Source organism: Equus przewalskii, chromosome 15 (genome assembly GCF_037783145.1).
Source record: "Equus przewalskii isolate Varuska chromosome 15, EquPr2, whole genome shotgun sequence".
In the NCBI taxonomy this organism is placed as follows: domain Eukaryota; kingdom Metazoa; phylum Chordata; class Mammalia; order Perissodactyla; family Equidae; genus Equus; species Equus przewalskii.
The window spans coordinates 27,884,582-27,907,646 of NC_091845.1; the positions used below are offsets into that span (position 1 = coordinate 27,884,582).

The window sequence follows — 23,065 nt, forward strand, 5'->3', positions numbered from 1 at the left end:
ATCCAGAAATAGGATGTCTTTCTGTCTCCATAACTTAAAGGCAACTGACTGCATTTTGCTAAAAAGAAGAACTGCTCCAACTGAAACAAGATTTGAAAAATATCACCCCATTTTTCTTTCCACAAATCAAATTTGCTGGAGAAAACTGGGAAAAAATATAACTATAATAAAACACTTGACTCTTTCTTACTATATGTTTATGTATGTGTTTCTTACCTGTTGGAGAATGTAAATAACTAGAAGTCAGGCAGCTGTCTACCCAACTAGACTGAACATTTTTCTAGCACAATGCCACAATTTATGGACAAATTTCAATAGTTATCGTAACTCCGGGCTGCAAGACAAAAACTTTCTATGTAAATTAGGTCTCTGTTTACTCCTCTGCTCATACTTTTCTTTTCCTTTACCAGGAACGCAAATTTCCCAAGTTTGTATCCAAAGAAATGGAAAACATGTACATTGAGGAGCTGAAGTCATCTGTCAACCTACTCATGGCCAACTTGGAGAGCATGCCCGTGTCCAAAGGTGGCGAGTTCAAGCTGCAGAAACTCAAACGCAGCCACAATGCTTCCATCATCGACATGGGTGAGGAGAGCGAGAACCAGCTCTCCAAGTCAGATGTCGTGCTGTCTTTCTCCTTGGAGGTAAAAAGCTCTCAACTCTTGAAAGTTTTCTAGCACAGCAAGCAGGACATGGGTGATTAGATGCACCACAATCAGCTTGTTTTCCTCCTTGCACTCCAGGAGCAGTTATTAAAATAACAGCTTGTTAAGCATAGGTCAGCTAATCAGCAAGTGATTCCCATCTCCAGGAGCCCATACTTTTTTAAGGAAATGCAGTCTTAAGAACCACCTACTAAATTTAATCTTGCATTATTTTCCCTGTCTTCAAGCTGTGCTCAAGGATTTTGTAAAGACCTTATGCAATTTAGAAAGTTTACATTTTGGCAACCTGTATTACAGTGATGAGAGAAACAATCTAGCATCGTTTCATGGTGAGTTGCAAATTTTCTTACCCATCATCTCTCCTGTTGGCTATACGGTAGAGAGCCCCTTCTGGTGGGGAAGACTTTTTTAGTTCAGTCTCTTCTTTGTCAGGTGTTTTGCTCTGCCTTCACCTGGTCCATTATGGCAGCCACCATGAGTCTACATGATCTTACCATTTCAGTCCACCACTTGGTGGGAAGAACACAAAGAAAGAACTCATTTAGGCCAGAATTGTGGCAGAAGGCTCAACACGTCAATAAATTTCTCTGTAACTTCTATTCAAGTGTTTGTTTTTATACATATAATCTAAAGAAGGGTTCTGATCTAGCTACATTAGGATTACCTGGAACGCTGGTTTAGTATGCAGATTCCTGTACCACCCAGACCTATTGACTCAAATCATTAGCGGTAGGGATTAAAATGGTGCAGTCACTTTGGAAAATAGTTTGGTGGTTTGTTAAGAAGTTAAACATAAAACTACCATATGTTGCAGCAACTCCACTCTTAGATATCTACCCAAGAAAAATGAAAACACATGTCCCCACAAAGACTTGCTCACAAATGTTTATAGTAACATTATTCATAATAGCCAAAAATGGAGACAATCTAAATGTCTATCAACTGATGAATGGATAGGCAAAACGTGGTACATCCATATGAGGGACTACTATCCAGCAATGAAGTGGAACAGACCACTGACACATGCTTTGATTTACATGAACCTCAAAAACTTTATGCTTCTTGAAAGAAGCCAGACACAAGAGACCACATATTGTTTGATTCCATTTATATGAAATGTACAGAAAAGACAAATATCCAGAAACAGAAAGTAGATTAGCATTGCCTAGGGCAGGGGATAGAAATAGACATGAGGAACCTTGCTGGAGGAGATTAAAATATCCTAAAACTAATTTATGATGATGGTCACACAACATAGTAAATTTACTAAAATCACGGCATTGTACACCTGAAATGGGTTAATTACATGATATGTAAAATATGCCTCAATAAAGTTGTCAGAAAAAAAAAGAATCTCTAGGAGCCATGCAGCCCTGGAAGGTGCATTTTAATGAGCTACCGTGGTACTTCTTACACTAAGTTTGAGAACCATTCATAACTTATTAAAGCTCAAAACCCCACAAGGATTTTAAGATGACTCTAGATGTGGGGAGACCAAGAGAATAGATAAAATTTCTGTAAATTTAATTAGAATTTGTAAAGACTAAATTAATTTTCTAGAACATCATTAAGGCTTGCTGTGAATTAACTGCAGGTAATTTATTTTACTGTGCTCAGTTTGGACTGAGATAGACACATTACAGTGTTTTCAACGAGTATCTTGCAGTTGGAAGAGGCAGTATTTAATTAAATATAGAGCACTTGGTGTGTGAAAAAATCATCAGTGTAATTTCACAGAAACTTCCTTTCTTTCTTTCTTTTTTAATGCTGCCACCTGAGGTACTGAACGCTTTTTCTTAGGTGTCTTTGAATTTGATTATTGCCAATTAGAAGTGGCAATTTATCCCTACTGCCTCATCTTCCTACAGCAAGGGGAAAAAAGTGGTTTATTGATTTTCATGAAGCTTTTAAATCTGTAATTTTCTAATTCTTTATCGGTACTCAATATTATGCAGCTGATTATCTGAAATATAGATGTGGGCGAGTCCCCAGCCATATTCCCATGTGCACATTGATTCAAACAGGCTTTAACTTGTAAGTACAAGTACAGAAAGAAGTGACCTAGGGTTTCCAAATACTTTTTAATTATAACACTTACTTGCACATCATACTAAACCTGCCAGCAAAAATCATTGTGCCTCTATTTGTGAATGTGTTTGGGAAAACATAGGGGGATGGGCAAGAAGACAGAGAGAGAGGACTGTGTCGTCTCATCTAAGCAGACTGGGGTTTGAATTTGCAGGTTGGTACAGACATATTTTATGTAATTATAGAATTGCATTACTGGAGGGGACACCAGGAGCAGTTAACGCTGCAAGAGGACCAAGGTCCAGGATGCCCAGGGGCGTGGCCTTAGGCAGGGGTAGTGGTCTGATAAAGAGCAACAGGTGTTTGTAGAATGCCATTATGCCTGCTTTGCCATCACTAATTCAGCAAATCCTCACAACAGTCTTTTGAGGAATTTGCAGATACAGAAATAAAGCTTCAGAGAGGTTAAGAAACTTGCAAATGTTACACAGCTAGTGAAGATGCAGATTCAGGATTTGAACTCAGATCATTTAAATTCCAAAATTGTGCTCTTTTTCAAGTGCCTCCTGTTTCTTTTCATTTGTGTGGTTCTTCTCAGTGTAAAATTTTTCAATTACATAGATCCTCTCATTTAATCCTCACACAACAGCCTCAGAGAGAGAGAGAGAGGACACATATATCATTGTCCCCACTTTACAGATGAGGAAACCGAGGCAGAGGAGACTTGAAAGAAAAGTCAAGTGACTTCAAGGTCAAGTCATTTGCCCAACGTCATTTGAGTAGTACAACGGTTCTCAAAGCTCCCGGATTACCACCATCAACATCAGCATTACTGAGGAAGTTGTTAGAAATGAAAAGTTTGGGGCCCCACCCCAGACCTACTTATCAGGAACTCAGGGTGGAGTCCAGGAGTCCCTGGTTTAACAAGGCCTCCAGATGATTCTGATTCACACTAGGTTTGAGAACCACTGGGCTATCCAGCAGCAAAACTGTGACTTGTGAATCCAGGCTCAATGCCAGCCCTGTTGTACTTCCTTGAATCAAGCCCATTACAGAAGTTTACATCAGTTTTTGCACACTCACATCCTTCTCCTTGTGGAATGTCATTACTTCTTTTGGAGTACAATTGAGTGATTATTTTTATATACATTGCTCACTGTAGATCACAATGTAGATCATTTGTTTCAGAATTTTAAATTATATCTCTGCCCTCCCCTCCCCACCCCCTTAATCTTGTAAGTGACAGGGCATACCACTGAATATGAGAACAGCAGGTGATTGAATGGAGTTTAAGTGTACTGGTGGGAAGTGCCAGGTATTGTAAAATACCAGGTCCATCAAGATATAAGCCTTTTCTCTCAGTCTAGAACAGAGTATATGCAGCTGCAGACATGTTTTTGTTTTGACACAACAATGTTGGCCTGCACAAAGTTTGTGTATTTTATTCCTTGCTTTTTGGATTATTGTCAAAATTTCAAAATCAGATTTCTGACTTTGTTTCTGAACCAGATTTCCATTTTCTGGTAGGAAAAAATTAGAGCATCTGGCAACTCTGGACCAGGGAAAGACAGGGCAACAATGGGCTGCAACTGAATAACAACTGCTCCCTTTAGATGGAGCATGTGCTTTCCAGTTTGCCACAGTCCCCACTACTCCCTATTGCATCTCTGACTCTAATGCTGAATGCTACTTGCCCTTTAACTTAGCACTTGCCTTATCACTTATCTTATTGTAAAGAGAAAAGTGAATTCATGGAACTATGTCTCTGCCAAGTGCTGAATTAAAAGCTGAACTGTTTTTGAAGAAATAGGAGAAAACCTATTTCTTCATGGAAATGAAAAATGACTCCATGTGTCTAAAGCAGAAAAGAGTAGCCCATTACCTGTCTGGCCCCTATGAGCATCTGAATTAGTGAGCCTTGTCTTTCCATCTGGGAGGCAATAAGCTACACTGTGAAGAATTACATCTTCATGCTAGACTGACCCCAGCATGACTCGGAGAAACCTGATAGAAGCCATCAGACACGTGTTGGCGTTTTTTGTAACTTCTTCTCATCTCTGTATTTTCCTCTGGGTGATGCTGCCCGTGGGCTTTAGCAGTAACCTCTACTGTGTGTGACTCTGTTTCTAGGTGGTGATCATGGAAGTCCAAGGCCTCAAATCTTTGGCTCCAAATCGCATTGTATACTGCACCATGGAGGTGGAAGGAGGAGAGAAACTACAGACTGACCAGGCCGAGGCTTCTAAACCAACGTAAGTTGTGTTTCTCCACAGTTGATCTTCCAGAAGGTTGTTCTCTCGGCTCCATTTTGGCGAACTCCAAGTTAAAGGTCTGGTTTCCCCAGAATGTTCTAGGAGACATTTACCTTGTTTATTTTTCAAACAAGATGACTTGACTACATTTTTATTTGGCAGCCATAAAAAGACTTCCTTCAAAGCAGAGAACAGAAGAAAATTAAAGAAACAATCTCCTTTCTGGAAGCTTTATATATTCGCATTAGAGAGTCACAACTTCCATCCTTCAATATGGTGTGCAGGAGAGTTTTGTATAAATTTATTATATTTTCTAAATAATATTTGGTTTGCAGTATAAGCAATTTTTTTCAAAATCTTTATGAGCCACAGTTATGAATATATCATCAAAGCAGTATGTTACATTAGACATAATACACTAATTCATTAGGTCAATACATATTTGTCAAATGCTCATTGTGTGTGTACAAGTTACTGTGGCACAGTAGAAAGGAAAATAGTCACTGTTGTAGCCCTACAGAGCTTACAGTTGAGTAGGGGCATCAGAAAAATAATCTCACAGAAACGTAATTACAGATAGTTGTAAATGCTGAGAAGGAAAGAGCACTCTGAGAGGAGATAGTAGGGGGAATTAAGTCAGAGTAGGCCTTCTTTAGGGGTTATAAGACATTTGGACTAATAGTATAAAAGGTGAACAAGGGGCATAGGAGTGGAAAGAGCGTTCCAGACAGAGTCAGCTTGTGCAAAGGCCCTGTAGCAAAGAGAAATTGAAAGAAAGCCAGTGGGGCTGCAGTTCAGAGACCAAGATATGCCATCAGTTGCCAGTGAGGCAGGAAGAGGCCACACCGTGAAAGGCCTTGCTAGGCCATGGAGAAGAAAGCATGGGGACACATGGTTAGATGTGTGATTTGAAAAGATCCCTCTGGCTGCAGTGGAGGGGGCAGAGCTGATGCAGGATAGCAGTTAGGATTCTATTGCAGTGTTTCCCAGGAGTGATGATGATTAGTTCATTTAGGTCAATAGACTCTCAGGCCTCAAAGATCCTTGAAAGATCACTGCTGTCTTCCCTCCCTACCCACTGCCTCTCTCTCTTCCTTTTCTATCTCAATTAAGCCAGCCTAGACTAATGAGCATCTTTTTTTATTAGTGTAAATTCATAAGAAAGTCATAAAGAGAATAACTCCTAACAGCAGCTCACTGCCTCTCCTCCCCTAGAGCATTATGAGCTGTTTGGCAGAACATTAATAACTTACCAGGATGTTCAAACAAAGCAGTTCAAAGAAAGCACTGAATGTTTCCTGGACGAGAGAAAATCTGAGGGCATTGTATGCCTTCAAGTGGTTCTTTGTATGAATAGGCAAAGGCCTCAGATGCTCAGAAGCTGGATGAAATTAATGAGTGTATGCAGGAGGAAATGGAAACCAGCGCAACTGGTCACACACCATCCTTCCTCCCTTTGTTTAAACTTAGTTTCAAACTGAAAATGAATGCCATTGATGAAGTCTCAATCTTTCCCCCCACTGGCACCACGGCCTGATCATTATCAATGCTATTATGTTATGGTGGATTATTTATATGTGCTTTTTATTTTTCATTATTGCTATTATTTTTTTAAAGTTTTGCCGTAAGCTAATATCTGTTGCCAGTCATTTTTTTTCTTCTCCCCAAAGCCCCCCAGTACATAGTTGTATATTCTAGTTGTAGGTCCTTCTAGTTCTGGTATGTGAGACACTCCCTCAGCATGGCTTGATGAGCGGTGCTAGGCCCACACCCAGGATCTGAACCAGTGAAACCCTGGGCCACCTGAGCAAAGTGCATGAACTTAACCACTCAGCCACGGGGCCGGCACCTATATGTGCTTTTTAAAAATGTGTCACGTAGGTCATGTATTTGGTGTTTCTGCCAACCTTTTTTTTGGTGAGGATGATTGGCCCTGAGCTAACTTCTTTTTTCCTCTTCCTCTTTTTTTTGAATCTTCCTCTTTTTTTTTTTTTTTTTTTTTTGCTTGAGGAAGATTGTCCCCGAGCTAACATCTGTGCCAGGCTTCCTCTATTTTGTTTGTGGGATGCTACCACAGCATGGCTTGATGAGTGGTGTGTAGGTCCACACCCGGGATCTGAACCCATGAACCCCCGGGCCACTGAAGAGGAGCACATGAACCTAACTACTACATCACCGGGCCAGCCCCTCTGCCCACCTTTTAAGATATTGGGCCCGATATAGTGTCACAAGTTGGAGAAGGAGGAAGAAAGCTCTGATTACTCTAACAGGCTGTTGTTTCATATGGGCTATTTTAACTCAAAACATAATTCATATTTTATTGGATTTAAAGGTTTCAGTTGCCAGGGTAAATGATGAACTGATTCCCATGCACCCATGAATGTTTAAAGTAGGGTTTCAGATTACAAATAAATATGAAATGCTTGGGTCTACCTATTGGAAATACTCATATTTCACATATATATTTGCTCCTCTCCATACACGTGCATGATTATGTTCCTATAAATAAACATCACACACTGAAACATTTTGCTTTTCTAGCCAGAAGTATAATTTTTTTATTCCTCTTCAAGTGGGTATTACCAAAACCCCACAGAGGGTTTGTTTCTTTCTTTTTTAATACAGTAAGAATGCAAGTTTCATGACGAGGGTCAAGTCAAATCAGCTGGTAGTGGCTACATGGAGTGCTGTGTTGGGAAGGATTCTGAGGCCAAATCTTCATTAAGAGGGAAATAGTGCCATGATCAACTTGTAATGTCTGCCGTGGGAGAGGAATGGGTACAAGTGCCATTATTTGCCATTTCTATAGTATCCCAAAGAGATATATCCAGAGTTGGAAATCTACCAATGCTCATATTTCTGTCTCTTTCTTTATCCTTTCTATATAAATTTTCTTTATAACCTCTACTCATCATCCTTCTAAATCTACAATTCTTTTCCCAATTCTCTTCTTTACGTTTTTCTTTGTCATAGTTCTGGTAGTTTTCCTCTGCTTCCAATTTTATCTGGTAGGATGAATGAGCCTGTTGATGCAGGTCCATTTTCTTCCTCTCTTCCTAGTTTGGACTTACTCGGAATCCTCTCCATCATTTTCTTTTCTTTGAAGCTTATATTTCTTCTCCTTTCCTCTCCTCTTCTACTTACAATTTCACCCATTACTAATCTCCAGCTGTCATCTTTGCTTGATTTTGATTATCCCAAAAAGTGTCCTTTTTGGGGTTATCTTTCATCTGTCCCGATAACTCCACTTCGTAGTCTGAAAAGATTAGCCATTTTTCTGCCCTGTTCACCTCTGAATCTTGTCTTTGACTAATCTTACAGCCAGCTGATGCCCACACTTTATTGTATACTCTAAAACCAAAATTCCACTCATGCTTATTTTATTTATTATTCATAAATTCTATTGTTGCTGCTACCAAGCATTTCACCCAGTAACTGGAACACTAACATTTTATCCTTTCTTGTGTCTACAGGGAATTTAGCGTTTGTCTCTTTTTTTTTTTGCAAGTACAGTCACAAATTCAGGAGTACATTACATAACCCTGTTTGTCCAAGAGTGTTTTCGGAACTTTAATGTGTGGAATACTCTAAGAAAAAGAAAGACAGGGAGAGTGGTACCATGGTCAAGTAAGCTTGGGAAATGGAAGACATTGCATCTCTTTCCAAGTTATTCACAGTATACATTGGCATTTTAAAGGCTTTGATGATTTCTGACAGTAATAAACCTGTTAAGCTTTGTTTATCCATGAGTTTCCTAAAGTTATTTCAACTAACACTTATTAACATTCACTGGAAATGCTGATCTACATTGTCCAAACCTAGTAATGGAGGTTCCAAGCTCTCCCTCACCTCCTTCATCAATTCCATCACTTCACTTACAACCAGGGTCTTTCCCAGCATGGTACATAATATGGATCAGGTACGTAATATAGGAATGCCATGTTCATGAGTTAAATATACTTTGTGGTTGGAAAAAGTTGTGTGTGTGTGTGTGAGAGAGAGAGTGTGTGTAGCCCCCACTCATCCTTTATTTTATCAATCTCTTTGGTACCCATTGGTTATTTTCAAGCAGACTATATATCCTTTCAATTCTACTGTCCTCCTCTCCTGGGTTTTTAAGGTGGAAAGCCAGAAGAACATGTGATCAAAAGTTTTCAAGATATATATTTATTAAAAAAATATTGCTCTCATTTGCAGCACATTGTTTCTGCCTCTGGTGGAAAACCAATGGGGATGCTGAGGCAGAAGTTACCAAAATCGTGTTTTTAGGCGAGCAATCTCAGACAGGCATGGGAATGAAGAAGGGAAATACTTTGTGGATTCAAGAACCCAGATATATTTTTCCACCTCCTTTGAAATAGAGCAGAAGATTTTTCTTGCCCTGAGGCAGTGATTTTCAAAGGATGGCACTCTTACTTCTGCTGATAACAGAGATCATGTTCGATATTACCAAGACATAACATGGAATAACGTCAAATCATGTAATAAGGAAGTTATTTCTTTTCCATTCATTTTCAGTTCTTCTGATCAAGTCAAGGAGAATGTTTTGATTTGGTTCTAGTAAATTTGCAACACTTGCACAGGCCTCAGTCTCAGAGCCTGCACTTAGAATTTAATAGCATTGTTTAGATCTCATTTAACCAAAAACGTTTTCTGTGTACTGGCCTTTGGAATGGTTTAAAAGAAAGCAGAATATCTTTCCTGAATGGTTCCTTTGAAATTTAGATGTAAGTGAATGATATGAAGGGTGGCACTTGTGTTCCCTCGACAAGTGTACATGGAATGTTCTACGTGGGTCCAACCAGAGCTTGGGCTACAGCCGTGAATAACGTGGATCAAGGCTTGGCCTCATGGAGTGTATGTTTTAGTAAAGCACATAGGCCAAGAATAAATGAACAAATAAATATATAAGATAATAGCAGGTTGTACTTCGTGTCACCTTCCATTCATGGCTGGTGGTGCTGCCTTGTCTTTTATAGCAGTGACATAAGTCTTCCTTTATTAAAGAAATATATCATTTAAAAAGTGAATTAATTTAAATAAAATATATTAAGTAAATAATAGCACAGGTGGTACCTAGATATGATAAAAAATAATCATGAAAGTATCTTGTGTTGGTATGTGGAAATGGCAAAGATTGGGAAGATGGTATGCAAATTACTTTTATTTGGGAAAATTGATGTAAGGAAACCTCACATATTCCCTGAGCAGAAGATAGATTCCAAAATGAGTGGCTTTCTTGGTGGATTCGTACAGTGTAAATTACCCTCTAAAGAAAGCATCCCCTGAGGTTTAAATACTGGAGAAATTTAAATAATTTTGCTGAAAAGAAAGGCAGCTTCAGTTAGCAGCCCAGTACTGTGCTAACTAATCTGAAATTCTATTCTTCTGAATTGAAACCAAGGACGCCACTTAACATTTGATTATTTCACAAGTTTATTATTCCCTGACAAGCCATGGGCTTCATGACATATGGATTTCATTATTGTCAGGAATTAGAAAACACAATCAAACTGTTTCCTGCCACTTTCCAAGGGAATAAGAAAATAAAATGCTCTAACTGGTACATCTGGCCGTAGCCCTAGCATTTTTCAATGGCACCTTATCTGATGAGACCACATTAAAGCAAAAACACAAAAACAAAACACGGTGACTTTCTATAACATTTTTCTTCTGTGGAATAATTATTTGTCCTAATGGTACAACTCAGAATGCGCCAGGCTTATTATGCCCAAATTATTCATAGAAATGGAGTGGTGTTAAATCGCCCCCACATTAAGTCAGTTACCAAGTCAGAAAAGGAAGTTGTGTCCTCTAATTCCTTGCCTCATGTATCATCTTCTTAATGGTACTTCCCTTCTCAGTTTAACTAAGGATGTTTTCTGCGTACTGGCCCCTGGAATGGTTTCAGTGGAAATAGAACATCTTTCCTGAATGCCTCCTTTAAAATTTAGACGTAAGTGAATGATAGGAAGGGTGGGCACTTGCGTTCCCTCAATAAGTGTACGTGGAATGTTCTACTTGGGTCCAACTAGTGCTGGGGCTACAGCCATGACTAACATGGATCAAGCCTTGGCCTCATGGAGCATACATTCTAGTAAAGGATATAGGCAATAAACAAATTAACAAATAAACATATATGATAAATTATATTTTGATTCTGAAAGAAATAAACAGCCTGCTGTAGTAAAAAGTAATGGGGATATAGGGTACTCTAGTGGCCACGGATGCTCAGAGTAGGTAATGTGTGAGTTGATACCTGAAGGATGAGAAGGAACCAGCCATTAGAAGAGCCAGGGAAAGCATTCCAGGCACAGGGAACAGCAAGTGCAAAGGCTTTAAGCTAGGAAGGGGTTTGATGTGTTCTGGAATCAGAAAGGAAAGAAATGTGACTAGAGATTAGACAGTAGCGGGGAGCATGCTACAAGAAGAGTTTAAAGGGCAAGCTAGGACCAGACAACTCAGGACCTTTTGACCACATAAAGGGTTTGAACTTCATTCCAAGAACATGGAGAAGACATTGGAGAATTTTTAAGCCAGGAGAATGTATGATCGAATTTCCATCTTGAAACCTGAAGCATCTTTAAGGACCAGAGTAAACTTTGAATGACAGGTATGTTGGTCAACAAATACTTACGGAGCACATGCTATTTGCCAGGCATTAGTGGTAGAGTGGGGAATAACACAGACGTGACCCTTGATGTTGTGGAACCATGGAAAAAAGCTGACTAGGAAAATCTGAGTGCCTGGGCACAGAGTGACAAATTCTTCAGGAGCCACTATGGCTTTTGAGAACTGCGAAAGCCACAGAAAAATAGAAAAAGGAAGATGCCTCCTGAGAATCAGCTCCTTTCTTGTCTACCTTTCTCAGAACTCAATGCTCAAGGTCACAGTCCACAATCCACACTTACGTAGTACTGAGTGGGAACTTGGTTACTGTTTCTCTGGTTTTTCTTTTCTGAGAAAAAAGGCTTAGCTTCTTTCAGAGTTAATTAAATCATAAATGGTAAAAGCCAACAGTGACCCAGAAATTCAATTTTGCAAGGCTCCCAGAAGATGTGTAGGTTGGGAGGAAGCAAAATTATAATCAGAGTTTGGGATGCTCAGAGATTGTCCTGCCTTGCAGATCAGAAAGCTTGGTCCAGAAGCCACAACTTCTGTTGAAAGCCAGTTTATGTTTGTTTGTGTACTGAAGGGTGAAAGTAGGCTGGCTGGTAAAACAACAAACAGTAGGGTAGATGGTGGAAAGGAATAGGGTGCCCAAGAACAAGCTGTGGAGAAGGAGCTCCAAGTGCTGCACCTAACTCTGTCATAAATTTGCCACCCTGTCTTGTATAGGTCACCAAGATTTCCAACTTCACAATGTCTTGATAAGTGGTATCCAAGACCCTTTCTCCCCCAACAATTCTATAGTTTGTTCACCCAGCTGATCCAGAGAAGAGCCATAATGGCAAAACTTAAGACAGACTTTTCAGGAATTGCAAGTAGCATCAAGTTGGTGGAATTTCTAGAGTTGGTAGGAGTTCCAGAATTGGATAATTGAGTGGCAGCTGGAGTTTGAGAGCTAGACAGTGAGGCTCCATCCAAATACGAGAAATCCATGAAAGTTCTGATTTCAAGAATAGTATGAAGTTGGGTAGGTTTGACACAAGAATGTATTTTTTTAATAGCCCTTTAAGGACTAAGTGACAGTAGGTCCATTTTATTTCTGGTTCAGTTCCTCAAATACTTTGCCTGAGCTTACTTGCCAATTATATCTAATGCTGAAGTAATCTAAGAACTGGACTGATTGCCGTTCACTGTTCAGTGGAAATCCAACTCAATACGTTTCTCCCCAGCTGTGAAAAACCACTATATTTGTTATTTAGTGATCAGGGACAAAATAGGAAGGAATGCCATAGAGTTACTTACCTCTGACAATGGATGCAGTCCGGAAACTCTAAATTCTCACTAATAAGAAAACAAGAGAGACTTGGTTTAGATTCACTGATGCATAGAAGCAGTACAGGGTCAAGGACAAAAGCACAGAATCAGAAGCCAGACTACTGGGTCCATATCTCAGCTATGTGAGCTTGGGCAGGTTACCTAACTCTCCGTGCTTCATTTTCTACATTCTTTTGAAAATTAAATGAATTCACATATATAAAATTCTTAAAACAGTGCCTGTCACATGTTAATCATGTTGGCTATTTTTATAGTTTCATTCTTATTTGGAGGGAGAAATTGGGGAAAGAAAGCAACCTGGGTCTAAACAGTAATCACCAACATTGATTCAACACTTTCTGTGGGCCAGGCGCTGTACTAAGTATTTCATAGTAAATGTCTTATTTACTATGTAAATATATACATATGTACAAATTTACTATATACATAGTAAATGCCCTCCCAAAACCCATGAGATAGGTACTGTTGTTATTTCCATTTTACTGATGGAAACACTGAGATTCAGAAAAGTTGAGTGACTTGGTCAAAATTGCACAGATAATAAACAGCTGAGCCAGGAGCCAAACCCAAAGCCTCTACTTTTGACTCATTCTGCTACCCTGTCTTTCTGAAAGAAATCACTCCATTCAAAGAAGGTATTTTAATTAGCATTGACTACTTAGCAAAACTATCTTACAGGGCTCATGTCCTTTCCATAAATTCAGTTATTTTGTGGGTTAAAGCACTGCCCCTATTTGAATGATGATGAACATGCTGTCACACATCAGCACTAGCACAGTGTTCCACCTCAATGTGGACACTCAGCCCAGCAGGCGTAATTCAACCCACATGCAACACTGTTAGGTGCCATACATGTGAGTCTGCAAAGGTGAGCCAGAGGTGGCCCATGCCCTCGAGGTGCTTACAAAACTCCAGGAGAGCCACTAATGATAGTGATCATCATCCTTCCTCATGGAAATCAATGATAATTGCCCCTACCATTTCTTGAAATCTACTAGGTGTCAGGCAGTGAGCTAGCTGGTACCATGTGACTGAGTCAGACAGACCCAGGTTTAAATCTCAGCAATACCACTCACCAGCTGGGTGATCGTGGGCAAGTGGATTCTCTCATTGAGCTCCAGTTTCCTCAAATTTGAAATGGAGACAATAACGCAACCTGCCTCGTGGGGTTGGTGTTGAAAGATGATATGATCCACGTTAGTGGCCGAGTTCAGTGAAAGTCATATCATAACCTCTCAAGAAATATTAATACCTAAAACTCTGCTATAATCTCATGGAATCCCACAAGGTACTGTTAAGAAGTAGATACCCACTATCTCATTACATGTAAGGAAAAAGAAGCTCAGAGAAGTTAGGAGGCCTGCCCTGAAATCCAACAATGCCTCAAACCCAGGCTCTATGACTCCAACACGTGGAAAGAAAATAGCTGAGTCTGCCAAAGGAGAAAGGGCACTATTGCCAAAGCGCTTTCCAGAGCCAGAGGACAGACCCTCAGGGTGGGCTGCCATCAATTTGAGGATACATGAGCTGGTTCCCAAAGGAGAGAGGAATAGAAAAAGACAGCAGTCCTCCCTGAGTCCTCACCCAGAGTCACAACACACCAAACCATCCCACCCTCTACGGCCTGGGTCTCTGCAAGCCCATCCTTCCAGCTGCTTTCTGGATCAGAGCCTTTGTTCAAGAGAAGCTAGCAGGCTGCCGAGATTATAGTACTTTCTGTGTGTTCCGAAGTGTCTTATTTGTTTTATAGCAAAACCCCCTTGCTGTGATGTAGAGCTCACCTCACTGCAGGGATGCAGATGAATGTGGGGCCTCCAGGGAAGACAGATGCTCTTCTTGGCATGATGCCAGTTGTCAGGGTGTTTGGAAACTTCTGGGGCTCTGGTGCTTAAGCTCTGGAGACCTTCAAATTTCCCTGGGTTCCTTGGTAAGGACTTAAAAGCTTTCGCCCTCCCCCAGAGCTTCTGGGTTGGAGGGTTTGGGGTGGAGCAGCCATTTCAATGGCGTTTAATAGCCAGAACCTGCTTGGAAACGTTTGGTGATTATATGAAAAATAAAGGTTCAGCATAGGCATAAGAGCAAAATCTTTAGGGGGCAGGCAATTCCTAGTTTGCATCCCAATTGCTCCACTGACATTGTTACATTGAGTGAGTTATTAAATCCTTCTGAACCTCAGTTTCTTCATCTATAAAATGAGCTGCTAATGCTTATGCCATAGGCTTGTGGATGAGGATTCAAATTTAATAACATATGCAAAGCACTTGGCACAAACATAAGAGCTGTTATTCTGATCGTTGTAATTATTGTTGCCATCCGTGGAGTTAAGATGAAAAGCAAAACAAGTGGCACAAACCAGGAAAGTCAGGTGGTGTGAACTGAAGAAGCTTAAGATACTTTCTCTCTCAATTAGATGCCTTTTTTAAGTTTCCCTTGGAACGTGTTCCCCCTATGTAGATTCCTTATTTGTACTCAGAAAAATCTGTATATCCTGCTAGTTTTCTTATACTGCCTTACATGTAACAGATGGTCAGTAAGTCTTGATTGACTCAGAGCTGAGCCTTGATGACCAACAGTGAAGGGCTCCGAGAAAAGCTAAGAAGGAGGTCTATGTCATGGGCTTGAAAGCCTCTTTAGAATACTGATGAACGTGCTGATAACTATGGGGGAGATTTCTCCACTCAGATAAATGCTCCACATCCAAAAGAACAGAAAAAGTCTGAAAAATAAAGTAAATCCATGTGTGAGCTCAACTTCATACCAAACCACTGTCACTTTTGAAATAATGAACAAAACACACACACAGACAAAAGAATCGGTAAGTGCATTACAAGTTAAACTAAATCTATGTAAATTTAGGGGTATCTTGAAGTTTAGCAAATAGGCTGTCACACAATCTAATTAAGGCAGGGTTTTGTAGTTTCAATATTTTTTCTTTGTAGATTTACTGGAGAGATAGAAGGAATAAAAAGGGAGCTCTTTTCTACCATTACTTTACACATTGAATAGTAGAATAGAGTTGTAATATGAGTATTTGAGGACTATTAGGAAAGAGGAATTGGAGGCAGGAATCTTAGCGTCTGACCTCCCAGTTCTGCCCTCCATGTGTTGTCACCTTGTTTTTCTCTCTACTGCGTCAAATCATGCGAACTATTTCTATTCCAAGAACGTAACTAAGTGATTTTCTGTTGAGTCAAATGTATCAGGACTTGAGACCTAGAAACCGCTTCTCTCTCTTTCTCAATTTCTTACTTTAGAGAGACCCCAAACAAAACAGATCTCAAAACCAGCCTGGTCTCTGGAAACGGCAGCCCCTGGAAGAACTCATGGTGCTCCCTTGGTCGTTTGTGATCTGAATTCATCCCATAGGCCTGCTACCCGCTGACCCCACAAAAACTTATAAATCAGGGAGAGAATCAGATCGCAGAGAAAGGAGCTTAAAATGCTGTTCACTGTACCCCTTCATTCACTCAGTCAGCCCTTCCTTCCTTTGTCTCATTTATATGAGTGGCTAAACGCTGTGTCAGGTGCTGGGAATAGAGCAGTGAACAAAAGAAGGAAAAAGTCTGCCACTATGGTACCACAACCTAATGGGGCAGACAAACAATAGGAGACCATTTTGAATCCTTGGCTATAGATGCATCCAAGTTTGGCTTTGGCCGTATGATTCAGTCATATCTATTATGTAGCTTTACTTCAACCTTGCCTTTGGAAGGCCTAATAGTCAAGTGTTATTTCAAAGTCATTTCTAGTGTCTGCACTTGAGTGTGCTCAGTGATCATATAATCACATAAATAACCATCATAGCCAATCAGTGTGATAATGTCTGTAATACAAGCAAGGTGTATCATTCTGCTTTATTGTTAATAACTGAATATTCATTTTGAAATATAAGTGAGTAATCCAAATGCATATTAGAGGCAAAATCTTTATATGTGCTTTATAAGCTGAAATTCTATCAGTCAGTTAAACTACAAATATACACATAGGTTTGTCAACACATGTAACATTGACAATTATAAAACTGCTTATTTTGTAAGAAAAATGATCAAGATTTTCAAATAAATAAGTAGATGAATATTAAAAGAATGTGTTAACTTGATATCTTTAGGATGTACATTATCTCCTTTCTGAGTCAAGAAATCGTATATAAAATTTAAAGAGCAGTATAAGGCAGAAAAGTAGAGAATAGGCTATATCATAATTCTAATCTTTGTAGACTCATTTGGTGTACTAGTGTTCATCACATTAAGCAAAATAAGATAAAGCTTACCTTAATGCATTCCTATCTGGAAAGGAGGAAAGCTTAATAACTTGCTGTCACTGTTAACAGTTCCCACACTGGCAGAGCTGGCCCAAAAATATTTCACTCTTCCATCAACTTCAAGGTAAGGTAAACAACTATTTGGTGTCCATCCTAAATGTGCCATATAGAGGAGTTGATGGGAACTTTCTAACTGTTAGTGCTAAGAAATTATTATCCCTACACTACAATAACAGAAGTTTACATTTTGACTATTAAAATTATAATAATAAGTAAATTGTTAATAATTTAATTTAATTCTTGTATTTCCAAAAGCTCATTCTTGATGTCAATACTCACTTTTGGCCAAATATTTATTTGTAACCCTCAGTTCATTTAGAGATCAGCCAAAATGTAGATTCAGGGCACCTCCAGCTCTGCTGTGAAGCAAAGATGCAGGGCGATTCGGTGGAGAGGAACCAAGCTGGAGAGAGGAAGCTGTTCTAATTAGGTTAGTCGGAAAGCATCCCCAAGAAGTGACAATTGACATTAAACCTAAACAAGAAGGAGCTGATCACACAAAGAGTGTGCTGGGCAGAGAGGATAGAGAATTCAGAGGCCCTGTGGTGAGAGGGAGTTACCCTGGCACGTTGGAGGGACAGATAAAAGGCCTGAGGGCTGGAGCAGAGTGCGGGGGAGGGCGGTGGAGGTAAGGTGGCGAGGCTGGCCAAAGCCAGATCCCATAGGTCTGGAGGCGAAGATGACAAGTTTGGACTTTAAGCTTGAAAGTAATGACAGTATTTACATAGTTAAGAGATCCCCTGGCTGCTGCACGGAGAATGATTATGTGGGCATGGGCAGTAGTGAAAGCAGGGACACCAATTGGGAGGTTGTGGCAGTCCTGTGAGAAATGATGGTGGCCGGTGGTGGCAGAGGAACAGGAGTGAAAGGGACAGGTTTAAGATACATTGGGACCTAGAGCCAAGACTCTCCTTCTTGTTTCCATTTTCTACACTTTTCCAAAGAGCATTCTAGCCCTGGACAACTCTTGGCTCTTTTCTCATGGGATTGCAATTGTTTTATTACCTCCAAAGCCTGCTTTGCACGGACCACTTGCCCATTTGTCATCTGTAGTTCCTGTGTCTCGGTGAATGACCTTGAGTGACTTGAAGCCAGCCCCACATCTCTTATAACCTTGTGGGTTATGGACGTACAGCTGGGAACTGGGACTCTCGGTTCTCTAGCTGGGTCTTTTATTCTTTGCAAGGATTACTCTAAGCTGTACCAAATTTGTTCTTTCTCCACGTTAGCAAAGACGTGTCTTTTACAGAATGTTACATGCTGACGTTAGGGTGACATTGACACCAAACCAAAAAAGAAAATTAACACATTCACTTCCCCCTCAAGATTTCATTTCCTGCTTGGTTTAAAAGTTGGATTGCACTGTGCTTGTGGTAATGCTTGCTGCTGGTAGGGAGGTATTAATGTGAAAAGATTTCAAGAAATAACCTACAGCGGATCCAATCTCACCGAGCGAGTAAGCGGTTCTCTGTAGATAATGTGAGTGTTGGGTACTTGAAGTCTTTCATGAGTTTGACGTTTAATTGCATTTAAGCAAATCAGGCTTGACTCCAACTTCACAGTGGAATCTTAGACCCAGGATTCTTCTAACAGATGCAGCTGCTGAAAAATCTGGGCAGGAAATACATATTTTGTACATATACTTCAAATAATATGTTTTTAGTGTCTATTTTATACAAGGCACTGTGCTTGGCTTAGTTCTTAAAATTAGATTTGATGTTTTCTGATCAAAAAATTAATATGGCTGTTGCCAAAAATTGAAGAAAAGTGTAAGGAAAAAGTAAATATTTCTCATGATCCCAATACCAGGCAATAATGATCGTAAATGTTTTGGTGTTGTTTTCCATTTCGCTCTTGTGTATTTATGAGTGTGTGTACAGACACACCCTCAGATATATGCACCTGACAGACAACCTTGTATGGAAATCTTTATACTCATCTATGTTTGCTTCTTTTGGAGACGTTCCTAGAAATGGTGTTATTAATTCACAGCTAGTTATGACCCCTTATTGGTGATTAGAGTGACCAACTCATCCTGGTTTGCCCAGGACTTTCTAATCTGAACACTAAAAGTCCTGTGTCCTGGGGCAAATTGGAACAGTTGGTCTTCCTATTTGAGTGAACACTAGTATTCAACCTCTGTCATCCTGTATGTTGGGGGAAACTGTATGGGTGATAGTCACTTGCTAAATTTATTTGTTGGGATCCCTCTGTCTCTCCAGCTTCCACAATCAGGATGTCCTCTTTGTCTCTGGCAACCTCAGAGAATTCACTGCAGCTTTTAAACTTGAACCTGGAAATAAGATGCGGTTCAGCTGTTTGTATACAAACGGCAGGCAAGTCATTGTGCTCAAATGAAGGTCATCCTCCGGCCTCACTGAGCAATCTCAATTTGCCCCATTTGTCTGGATACATAAAAAGCTTCAGATTTAGAATTATTATATAAACACAGAGTGATACTTCCTGTAACTAAGCAAGCAGATTACATTGTGGTTTTTGTACATTGAGAACAATTAACGTCTAGTTATATTTGTGCAGGATCTTGGATGGTTAAAGCATCAGGAAAAAACAAAGTCATGGATTAAAATAGAGAGAGAGAGACAATGCACTGAAACAGACACAGCTCATTGCAGGAATTTTCCAGGTCTTTTGCAATAATTGCTAACAATTAAGTTAAAAAGTTAAATTAAGTTTAAAAAGACTTAATTGTTCAATTTTTTTGTTAGCTCTTTCCCATTTGTTTTGTTGTTTTTTTGTGTGAGGAAGATTGGCCCTGAGCTAACATCGGTGGCAACCTTCCTCTACTTTACTTATGGGACACCGCCACAGCATGGCTCAATGAGTGGTGTGTAGGTGAACCTGGGATCTGAACCCGCAAACACCAGGCCGCTGAAGTGGAGCACGCAAACCCAACCACTACGCCACTGGGCCAGCCACTTTCCCAATTTTTTTTTAACCTACCAGGGACCAGGACACCAAATCCATATTGTAGGTGTTAAGTTTAAGGGAAAATGGGTCTGGTAAGCAAGGCTTAGGACCAAGGTTAACACCACCAGCTTTACTTAAAGTAACCTCAGATCAGCTACCAAATTCACTACCTAACACCTAAACTTTTCTAGGGTCTAGGAAAAAGTATTATATAGAGAAAAAATGGACGTATAAATATAAAAACAAGTATAAATATAAATATAATTTGGAGGAATACATATGTATGTATATAGTCATGTGCCACCTGATAATGTTTCGGTCAACGATGGATCACATATAGACGGTAGTCCCATAAGGTTAGTACCATATTGCCTAGTGTGTAGTAGCCTATACCAGCTAGGTTTGTGTAAGTACACTCTATGATGTTCACACAATGACAAAATCACCTAATGATGCATTTCTCAGAACACATCCCCGTCATTACGAGATGCATGACTGTATATGAAAGGATTCTCTCTTCCTTTTGGCTTTTATTGTATCTTTTTAATAAGTAAACTAAGAAAAAGTCTTGACCCCATGATGAAATGGAAAATACTCAGACACATAAGAAATAAGATGAGAAACCTACGTAACCTTGAGGACACTCTAAATAGAGAGGCAGTTAATAGGGCTTAATTCTAAAGCTAGGTTGCCAGGGTGACTAAAACCACAAGTCTCTTGAAACTGACATCAAACACCTTGTTAAAAGTGAGGGTAAATCACACAAAACTCCAAAGCAGCAGTATCTGCACTGATTTTTCAGACCCAAAGTGTTGATCAGAAGTACATACTTTCTCTGCATGAGATTAAACCTGAACAAGTGCTTAAAATTTCTTCATAAGAATACTTATTTTAAAAAGAAAATGGGAAAGTACAGATCCAAAAATATCGATGATTCAACCAAAATAAAAACTATGGTTTAGTGCAGCTCTACTACCCGGCTGCTTCAGGTCTCCAGATCCACTTTACATCCTGATTTAACCTATTTCTTATTTATTCAACAAATAGTTGATTACATAAAAAGATGAATTAACCACTACTCTAGGCACAAGCGGTGCAACAACGAAGAAGACAGACACAGTCCCTGCCCTCAGGGAACTGATATTCTAGGGGAGGAGACATAAAATAAGTATGTAAACAAATAAGATCATTTAAGACAGCAGTGAATATGACGAAAAACATTAAAGAGGGTGATCTGATTGGGAATGACCAGATAGGGGGAAAATTCCCTTTAGACTGGCTGGTCAAGAGAGCCCTCCTCGAGGAGGTGCTATTGGAGTTGAGATTTCAGCGTTGAGGATCCAATCCTCTGAAGATCCAGCAGAAGAACATTCGAGGAAGACGGAAAAGCAAGTTTAAAGTCCCTGAGGTGGGAATAGCTTGTGATGTTCAAGGAACAGAAAGAACATTGTGTCTGGAGTATGTGAGCAAGGAGGAAAATAATAAGATGGATAGGCAAGGACCGGATCAGGTAGGGACTCGCGGGCCATGAAAGGATTTGGGTTTAATTTTAACGGCGACGGGAAGCCATGGGAAAGTTGTAAGCAAAGGATGGTCACGATGCCAGTTACCACATGGGTGGTAGATTGGAGAGAGAAGCAGAACACTAAATGCCTTTGTAATATTCTAATTCAAAGTTAAGGGATGGCTTCCCAGCTATCTGTTTAATTATTATGCTCCAGAAATTACATAGATGGGTATACTATTTGGCAATAAAAAGGAATGAAGTACTGGTGCACGCTACAACACTCATAAGCCTCCAAAACATTGTAAGTAAAAGAAGCCAGATGCAAAGAACCACATATTGTATGATTCTGTTTATATGGAATGTCCAGAAAAGGCAAATCTATGGAGACTGAAAGTAGACTAGCGGTTGCCTAGGACTGCGGGTGGGAGTGTAGTTGGCTGCCAAGAGGCACAAAGGATGTTTTTGGAATGATGGTTATATTCTAACATTGAATTATAGCTGTGATTGCACAGTGTTGTAAATTTACTGAAAATTATTGAATTGTACACTTAAAACAGATGAATTTCATAGTATGTAAACTATACCTCCATAAAGCCATTATTTAAAAAATTATCAGGAGAAAAAACATTCCATATATGTTCTTTTTAAAAAAAAGCGGACACTGGGAGACCCTATGGCAGCTCTCCAAGCAAGAGATCTGATGGTGGCTTAGACAGCATTGACAATGAAGAAAAATAGATACACTTTGGAGAATGCTACCAAAATGCTCATGTTTGAATTAAGAGTGTGTGTGTGTGTGTGTAAGTAGCAGGGGCAAGAGGAATCCAGGTTTGGGGTTTGAGCCACCAGTCAGTTGTGGTGCCATTTTCTGAGTTGCAGAAGAGCAGGTTAACTGATGGTGATGAATACAAAGCATGTTGCTAGTAATTAGTTACTATATATGGCACCCACAAAAATTAATCAAATAGAGAAAATTCAGAGTTGTCCCTGTGTTAAGATCTGTCTAATTCTCTTATACTTGGATATGCTTTTTTTGAGTCTGGTAGAAAATGATTGCTTGATGGCTAATACGTACAGGGAATTGCACCCAGTCTGCGTCCTGCCATACCTGTGTCGTGGCCCCCACCGAGTGAACGCAGCGCAGGCAGCATGCTCTGGTGTAGCTGTGTGAACTAGTGCCACGCTTTCCTCCTCTGCACTTGTCAGGGAGCATTTCTCTCTAATCTGCTCATGCCCATGGGAGCAAGTCACACTGCACAACACATTCCTAATTTGTTTCTTCCTAATTTGTGAATCTGAACAGAGGAGGAGGAATACTCTACTTCACCTACAATAGAGAAGACCTAAATATTTAGAGATTATTAGCACAAAAAATTTTACCTGCAAAAACTTCCTTTGAGGCAAGGGATGGATCAAATGA

At 39.8% G+C, this 23,065-nt stretch overlaps 1 protein-coding gene across 32 annotated transcripts in view; it reads left to right on the forward strand.

Moving 5' to 3' along the window:
* Positions 1-23,065, forward strand: part of CADPS (calcium dependent secretion activator) — a 437,791-nt gene that overhangs the window by 200,812 nt on the left and 213,914 nt on the right. For all 32 annotated transcript variants that reach the window (XM_070576926.1, XM_070576929.1, XM_070576936.1 and 29 more), the window contains exons 5-6: positions 411-644; positions 4,824-4,945. In XM_070576926.1, the coding sequence (XP_070433027.1) occupies positions 411-644; positions 4,824-4,945 (356 nt within the window). The remainder of the gene's footprint in view (positions 1-410; positions 645-4,823; positions 4,946-23,065) is intronic.